This window comes from Microtus oregoni, unplaced genomic scaffold (assembly GCF_018167655.1).
Source record: "Microtus oregoni isolate MIOR12 unplaced genomic scaffold, Mior012 000060F_ref0000265, whole genome shotgun sequence".
In the NCBI taxonomy this organism is placed as follows: domain Eukaryota; kingdom Metazoa; phylum Chordata; class Mammalia; order Rodentia; family Cricetidae; genus Microtus; species Microtus oregoni.
In genome coordinates this window covers 5,912,378-5,920,662 of record NW_024543870.1, presented here as the reverse complement: position 1 = coordinate 5,920,662, position 8,285 = coordinate 5,912,378, and the positions used below count along the sequence as shown (strand labels likewise).

Genomic DNA, 8,285 nt, shown 5'->3' with positions numbered 1-8,285 from the left:
TGAACTTCATGCTGTTTCTATGAAGAATGTTTCTGTGGGTGGAAATGTTGCTGGTGGTAGGGGAGTATCTAATACTTCTCAAGTTGCATTCATTAATGCTCTAGGAGAGGAAGCAAAGTTCTACAGATTTTGCCCTCTGGAGTTTGTCTCATAGCATTCTTCAGGAGCCAGTGGTGTGGGACTCACTTTCAGTTTTACTCTTGAAATTATATAAAGTATTGCTTCCTTAGCTTTAAGTGCAGTTTCAATAAAATAACTCTAAAAGTTCAGCTCAGTTGTAGAATACTAACGGAGCATCATTGCCCTGAATTTCAGACAGAGAGTTGTGAAGTCAATATCATAAGGACAAGTGAATCGGGAACGTGGTGTCCAAAACAAGGCATCTTACAGACTAAAATTCTAGGGAGTCCTGCCTTGAGTCAGGAGGAAAAGACCCAGCTAAGCACAAGGAACAAATAGGGCACTAAGTGTCCTAGCCTAGGTGTGAGCAGACTGAGATCACTGTGAAATAAGAATTACAAAGCCAAAAGTAGTTGGCAAAGGTCTATTCTTTAGCAAGAGTTAAGGCCAATTCTTCAGAACAAAGGCTGGCAGAAGAGCAGATGCAAAAGGATAGAGGGGTAAAGGGGAGCTGTCCTGGGTCAAAAAGGAAAACGATATAATAGATTCTGTTATATCTGAGCACAGCAAACGCCTGCATGAGAAGAAGGGGTAAGAATTCCTGCCAAAGTTAAATGGTTAATCTCTGACCATTGTAGGGGCCTATTCACACAGAACTCTTGAGCACATAAAACATGCCACAGGAAGCTAGGGAACTGAATTTGATTTTGTATTTTAAAGTACTTTCACTTGATATAATTATTCACACCTACTCTATGGGACATGACACCTCTATGGAGATAAAAATGACAAGCTCTACCTGATTAAAATGGGCTGTTTCTCTGTCATCTGACCTCCTGTAAGAGCACAGGCACACTGCATCATGCCCAGCAATCTTCAGAATGTATCTGTCTCCGCTGAGCTTCTGACATTACTCATTTCTCCTTATTCCTGTTGGCAGCAAAATCCATTAGGATATAAGATGTGGGTGTCACGGGGATGTTAAAATTTAGAATGCTGTATTGGTGAACATAAGGTTCCTGGGCTCCCCAGAAGGTCTCTTTCACACCTCCCACCTTATATCACCCAATTAACACATTGCCAGAAGACGGGACTTTCCTTGACTGCACACCTGAAGATAGGCATGGACGTGCACGCCTGTTATCCCAGAGACGATTGCTTCGAGAACTGGAGTTATTAAAAGATGGTGAGACTAGGAAGTAGAAAGCCATAGATAGGAGACAGCACCTATGATGCACCATCTACAGAACACAATGCACAATTGCTCCAGAGTGAGACACTCATCCTCCCCCTTGCCAGTGTTCCAGCCTTTCACCTGCACACAACAGATGATACCTCCAGAAAGACCCTGGACTCTTCAGGCTTAGCAAACTGAAGCTTGACAAGTCTTTCTCTCTCTCTCTCTCTCTCTCTCTCTCTCTCTCTCTCTCTGGCTCCAGACAATGTGACATTGCAGATCTGATAATATTGTTCTTTGCAGATCTCAGAAGGCTTGAACTTCTAGACACATCTGTGCTCTATGAATAAAAGAGATGGTCCAAAAAAAAAACAAAAAGAAATGGTCCACCTGAGAAGGCTAAATTGGGTAAGAGGGTGTTCATATGAATTTTTTTCCAGTCATAGGCTCATAAAGAATGAGAGACTAATTCCAAATAATGTGGGAAAGGTAGAAGGACAGATATGGTTTTCAGTTTTGCAATACTATAACCTCAAACTTAGGACCTGGTTCATAACTCACATGAATAAACATGAGTGGAAACCCAAACCATGACTTCCTCAGCCTGAATTGGACATAGCTCTGAAATGGTATTGTCAGGTTAGATGAAAATGTAACCATGTATATGGTCCATCTGTTGTGGATTTCTGAGTCTTCTCTATAGCACAGATGAAGATTAGGTAATGCAACATGTTTTTGCTATCAAAAGTAGAGCATAAATTTCTGCCAAGAACATGAAGTAGACATAAATTTCCCTCTTCCCCCTGATTAAGTACAACTAAACACCATGGAAATTATAAGTATTTTAAAAGTTTTAAGAAGATTATGAAAGTTTAAAAGAACACTGACCAGTCAGAGAATACCTCAGGTTCCTAACAATGACATGGTAGTGAGTTCTTGGGGCCTCATCTTACCTCTTTTCACACCAGTTGATGTGAAAGAAGCTGGCCGACTAGAAAAGTCCTAAATGTTTTCTTTCTGACCGACTAAGAAATAAGACAAAAGTTTTAGATAGCATTTTCTTTTTCACTTAATTTGTTTTGAATAGGAGAAAGATAACATGTTTCTGAAACCAAGTTACTAAATTCCAGGCATATTTAATTCAACAAGTTTCATGGGATTTTTTTAAATTAAAATATGATTACACCATTTTCCCCATTCCTTTCATCCCTCCAACCCCTCTTCTGATTACCACAACTACCCCCACCCCCTCTCAAATTCATGGCCTCTCCTTTTTTATGATTATTACAGATATGTAAATGTATAAATACATAAATAAATGTGTTCAATCCATTTGGTGTCTCTTGTAGGTATATGATTTCATAGCTGACCAGTTGGTGTTGGATAACCGATTAAGAGGTTCATCCCTGGGGAAGAATATTTTTCCCACACTCAGCAGCCCTGAGTGGCCTATAATTCCTTGTTTAGAGGTGAAACACTATGTAAGATTACCTCCCTTACATTTTAGTATGTGTATTACTTAAGGAATTTATTACTGTGATAAAATACCATGACCAAACACAACTTGAGGGAAGAAAAAGTTTATTTCATCTTCTAGCTTGTAGTTATCATGTAGGGAAGTCAGGCGGGAACATGGAGGCTGGAACTGATACAGAGGTCATGAAGGGGTGCTGCTTACTGACTGGCTTCTTGTGGCTTGCTCAGCTGTTACCAGGCATGAAACAAAGGATACCACTATATATTGTGAAGACAGGAAAGTGCTAATAACAGTATACTAAGGACACCTATGATTTAGTATGGATTTCTTGAAAAATACCACCTTTTATAATTTATTCAGTATGAAGCAGATAGTAGAAATACCTTTACAACGTTAAGTGAATCCAATTAATAATTTTAAAAGCCCCCTGCCCCAAAGAAATATCCACTGGGCTAGAGAGGTGATTCAGTGGTAGGAATGTGCTCTGCTCTCTCTGAAGACCCAAGTTTGGTTCCCAGCATCCTTGCCATGGTCCTCACCTCACCTGTACTTCCACCTCCAGAGCATCCAGTGCCCTCTTCTGACCACCACAGGTAACTGAATTTACCTGTATGTACCCACACACAGACACACAGATACACATGACTAAAAATAAGAATAAAATAATCCTTAAAACATTTCTAGGCCCACATGATTTCACGAGAGGTTTCTGTCAAATGTTTGCAAAAAATTAACACCAATTCTCCAAATCTTTCTCAGGATACAGAAGAGAAATTCATTTTGTGAGGCTATGATAGTAAAATTAGAAGAAAGAAACAGGACAGCAGCAAAAATTAAGAGCCCACAAACCCATGTATCTCAAACATGCATAACAAAAATCTTTAACACTTTATCAATATAATTCAACTAAATTCCAAATTCATTTTATGCCATAACCAAATATCAGTTATTTCATGCTAGTACGAGCTCACCAGCTCCAGCTGGACTGGGAAGGAGCAAGCGCTGGGAAGAAAGGAAAATTCTTTCTTTTTTTTATTTTGTAGTTTTTCCCCTTATTTATTTTTTAAAAAGAAAACAAACTATCATTTTTCATTATACATAACCAATCTAAGTTCCCATTCCCTCCACCTAACCTTCCCACCATCCAATCCTCAGAGAGGTAAGACACATTGCTTTTGGGGAAGGTCTAAGGCCCTCCCTATTATATCTAGGCTGAGCAAAGTATCATCCAAAGAGAATAGATTTCAAAAAAGCCAGTACATGTAGTAGGGATAAATCCTGGTGCCACTGTCAGTGGCCCCTCAGTCTGCTTCAGCCATGCAACTGTCAACACATTCAGAGGGACTAGTGTGGTCCTATGCTTGTTCCTTCCTTTTCCCAATCCAGCTGGAGCTGGTGAGCTCCTACTAGCTCATGTAGACTGCTTCAGTGGATGAACCCATCATGGTCTTGACCTCTTTGCTCATATTCTCACTCCTCCCACTCTTCAACTGGACTTTGGGAGCTCAGTCCAGTGCTCTGATGCGGGTCTCTGCCTTTGTTTCCATCAGTTGCTGGATGAAGGTTCTATGATGATATTTAAGACAATAATTAGTCTGACTACAAGGCAAGTCAAGATCGGGCCCCCTCTCCTCTATTGCTTAGGATCTTAGCTGGGGTCATCCTTGTGGATTCCTGGTAATTTCTCTAGAGCCAGGTTTCTTGCTAACCCTACAATGGCTCACTCAATCAAGATATCTCTTTCCTTATTCTCATCTTTGTCCTTCCTCCTTCTCAACTATCCCATCCCCTCAAGTTCTCCTCACTCCCTCTTTCCCCTCCTCTTCCCCTTCCACCCTCCTTTCTCCCCCCACCCCCATTATCCCAATTTTGTCAAATGATCTTGTTTGTGGTTCACCTTATTACTTAGCTTCTCTAGGATCATGAACTATAGGCTCAATATCCTTTGTTTATAGCTAGTATCCACGTATGAATGAGTACATACCATACTCATCTTTTTGGGTCTGGGTTACCTCATTCAGGATAGTGTTTTCTAATTCTATGCATTTTCATGCAAAGTTCAAAATGTCAATGTTGAACCTGATAAAAAAGAAATTGCGCAGTAGTCTTCACTGCATGGGCACAGGAGAGCACTTCCTAAATATAACACCAGTAGCACAGACACTGAGAGCAATAATAAATAAGTGGGACCTCTTGAGACTGAGAAGCTTCTGTAAAACAAAGGACACAGTCAATAAGACAAAAAGACAGAGGCCCGGGCGGCCAGCACGAGCACCGGCGACCATGTTCCGACGCAAGCTCACGGCCCTGGACTACCACAACCCTGCAGGCTTCAACTGCAAAGATGAAACAGAATTTAGAAACTTCATTGTTTGGCTTGAAGACCAGAAAATTAGACACTACAAGATTGAAGACAGAGGTAACCTGAGAAATATCCACAGCAGTGACTGGCCCAAGTTCTTCGAAAAGTATCTCAAAGATGTTAACTGTCCTTTCAAGATTCAGGAGCGACAGGAAGCAATTGACTGGCTTCTTGGTTTAGCTGTTAGACTTGAATATGGAGATAATGCTGAAAAATACAAGGACTTAGTACCCGATAACAGGAAAAATACTGACAACACAGCTAAAAATGCAGAGCCATTGATCAACCTGGACGTAAATAATCCTGATTTTAAGGCTGGTGTCATGGCTCTGGCTAACCTCCTTCAGATTCAGCGTCATGATGATTACTTGGTAATGCTTAAGACAATTCGCATTTTGGTTCAGGAGCGTCTAACACAGGATGCAGTTGCTAAAGCAAATCAAACGAAAGAGGGCTTACCTGTTGCTTTAGACAAACATATTCTTGGCTTTGACACAGGAGATGCAGTTCTGAACGAAGCTGCTCAGATCTTGCGACTGCTGCACATAGAAGAGCTCAGAGAGCTACAGACGAAAATTAACGAAGCCATAGTAGCTGTTCAGGCAATCATTGCTGACCCAAAGACAGACCACAGACTGGGGAAAGTCGGAAGATGAGCACATCAGGATTTCAGCTTCTCGCCTGCCTAGTGCAATGGGAACCATGTGCATCAGCATGTGTTTGGAAATCAAATGTCACATTTTCGAGGGAGGAATCCCAGGAAATTGGCCATGTTCTAGAGATTTACCACCATTGCTTTTTTTTTTTCTTTAATAAAGTTGGGGAAAGTAACTTTTTGTTTTGCTTTGAAATAAAAAAAAAAAAGAAAGCTATATACAAGGTTGGTATCAACTTTATCGCTTATATAAGAGAAGTGTTGAAAAGTCCACATGTGGTTCAATGGGAGGGACTCAAACATACATATTTATTGGTGTCATGGATAATACTCAGCCATAAAAAGGACGGGTCTTCTGGCACACTCAACAGCAAAGGCCAGACATTCATGTTGAGTGGAGAAGGACATTCATGAAATCACAAGCAGAAGACATGCTAGAGATTGACAAGGGGGGAGGGTAGTCTAGGATTCAGGGCCTGTGTGATTTTAAAGAGGATTTCTTTGTTGACAAGAAGGTTCAGTGTCATGAGAGTGTTGATGTCATTATCCTGGTTTTCATATGTTCAGTGTCATGAGAGTGTTGATGTCATTATCCCGGTTTTCATATGATTCTCTAGAGTTTTCAATGATTTTACCAAAGATTAAATTGAATAAGGAAGACACAAGGCTGTTCTCTAGTATTTATTACAACTGAATATGAATTTGCAATTGACTCCAAATGAAGAGTTTAATTTAATAAATCTAAAGAACTGAAGAAAGGAAAATGCTATAGAGCAGAAGGAATGGCCAGGGTCAAAGCAGGGGGCTCTGCTGTCGTTATACCGCTTCTTACCGTCCTCTCGCAAGTGCGTTTGAAGATGTAGAGCACAAAGGAAAAGGCACCTTTAAGAGACAGAGGCCGGGGAGATTCCGAGTTATAAAAAACAGATTGCAGCTCAGCATAGGAAAAAGCTTGGCAGCAAGAAACTAAGAGTGTCCGGTTCTAGCACGGGTCACCTGGAGAGCTGAGCTGCCATGTCAACTTGTTCAGGCAGAAAAGAGTTCCGCGAAAGGTCTGGCTGCGTTTGGAAAGGATTGGCCCTCACCCGGAATCACAAATTCAAATGTCAACATAAGCCGGAGAGTGAACATGAACTATGGACACAAGCTGGGAGAGAGAGGAAAGGTGACTGACGAGGACCACGGAAAACCGCAGCGGCCATCTGCCACTCAGCCCCTGGTGGGGGTCTGCCTTAGGCAAGAACGCTGATCTGGTGAAGCTGAACCTGCAGATGTTTCCAGGGCAAGGTGGAAACTTAGCTCTTGTGTGTAATGCTGTGAATTCTAAACCTGGAAGTCTAAAGAAGGCTGATCTGGAATTCGCTCTGCTAGTTTAATTTTAGCATTTTAATGTAGTAATAACAATGGTATCCATCACGCATTTTTGCCTTACTAACTGATAGATAGATGCCATTATAGATAGATTACTGTATCCATGAAAGCATCTTAAGAGTACATTTTTTAAATATGTTATACAAGGTCTTACTATGTAGCCCAGGTTGCCCTGGAACTCACTACGTACATCAGGCTAACCTCCAACTCACAAAAACACACTGCACCCCACCCTCACACACAGCCTTCTGACTGTTGGAATTAAAGGCAAACAGGAGTTTATGTCTTATTTGTTGCAATCTGTGCTTGATAGCAATGTTGTAGTTGTAACAGTCTTTCTGGCCAGGCACAGTGGCTGTGCTGTGGCATCTGCCTTTAGTTCCAGTAACTGGGGAAGAAGCACACAGATTTCCATGAGTTTGAGGTCAGCCTGTGCTACATACATTGAGCTCCTGTCCCAAAATCAAACCAAACCAACCAACCAACCAACAAACAAAACCAGTGTCTTTCTGTTCAGTCTTGAATATGATGCCCTCCCCCTTTCAGAGGGACTTCATGAACACTTCTGTTTTCTTGCAGCCTGGATCATCTTTACCACACAACCAGACAGGTATTAATGCGATTCTTTCTTCAAGTCTACCTCAGAAGAGCACTTCTCTTCTCTGACGTGAGTGGAACACTTTGAGGAAAAGTGCCAAGTCCCACATTTTGCTTCCCTGTCCTCAATATTGCTAGCTACCATCAGCACCGCATAGTAAATGCTCAAAAGGAGCCGAATAAACATCACAGGCTCTCTGTCGGGTAATGGGACTTAATATGTCCCTAGCCTAAAAGGGAAGGGTTGGAAGGTTTGGTCCTATGATGCCTGATTCTTCCTGCACCACTGTGACCTACCTGCCTATCAGCTTTTCCCACTAGAGGTGTCAGCACCATCCCTAGCCCCCAGAAGTCCTCTGGAGCTTTCTAACACATCTAGGTGAGGGTATCTGCTCCCTGCTTTGACGTGCAAGAAGCAATAAAGGGGTCAATCAAACTTTGTTCTCCATACACTGTATGTAACAGTGGCCTTAGGAGGACTCTGCACTATAAGGCGACCTGGACACTAGGGACCAGGAAGCGGAGA

At 41.7% G+C, this 8,285-nt stretch overlaps 1 protein-coding gene across 1 annotated transcript; it reads left to right on the top strand.

The window, feature by feature from the left end:
• Positions 1-5,027: 5,027 nt before the first annotated feature.
• On the top strand, positions 5,028-5,792 carry LOC121439353 (RNA transcription, translation and transport factor protein-like). Its single transcript, XM_041639866.1, has one exon. The coding sequence runs from the start codon at positions 5,058-5,060 to the stop codon at positions 5,790-5,792; it is 735 nt and encodes a 244-aa protein (XP_041495800.1). The 5' UTR covers positions 5,028-5,057.
• Positions 5,793-8,285: the final 2,493 nt, after the last annotated feature.

What these genes read in the sequence shown, in the direction of transcription:
- LOC121439353 (XM_041639866.1), top strand. Translation starts at nt 5,058, where the DNA reads ATGTTCCGACGCAAGCTCACGGCCCTGGACTACCACAACCCTGCAGGC.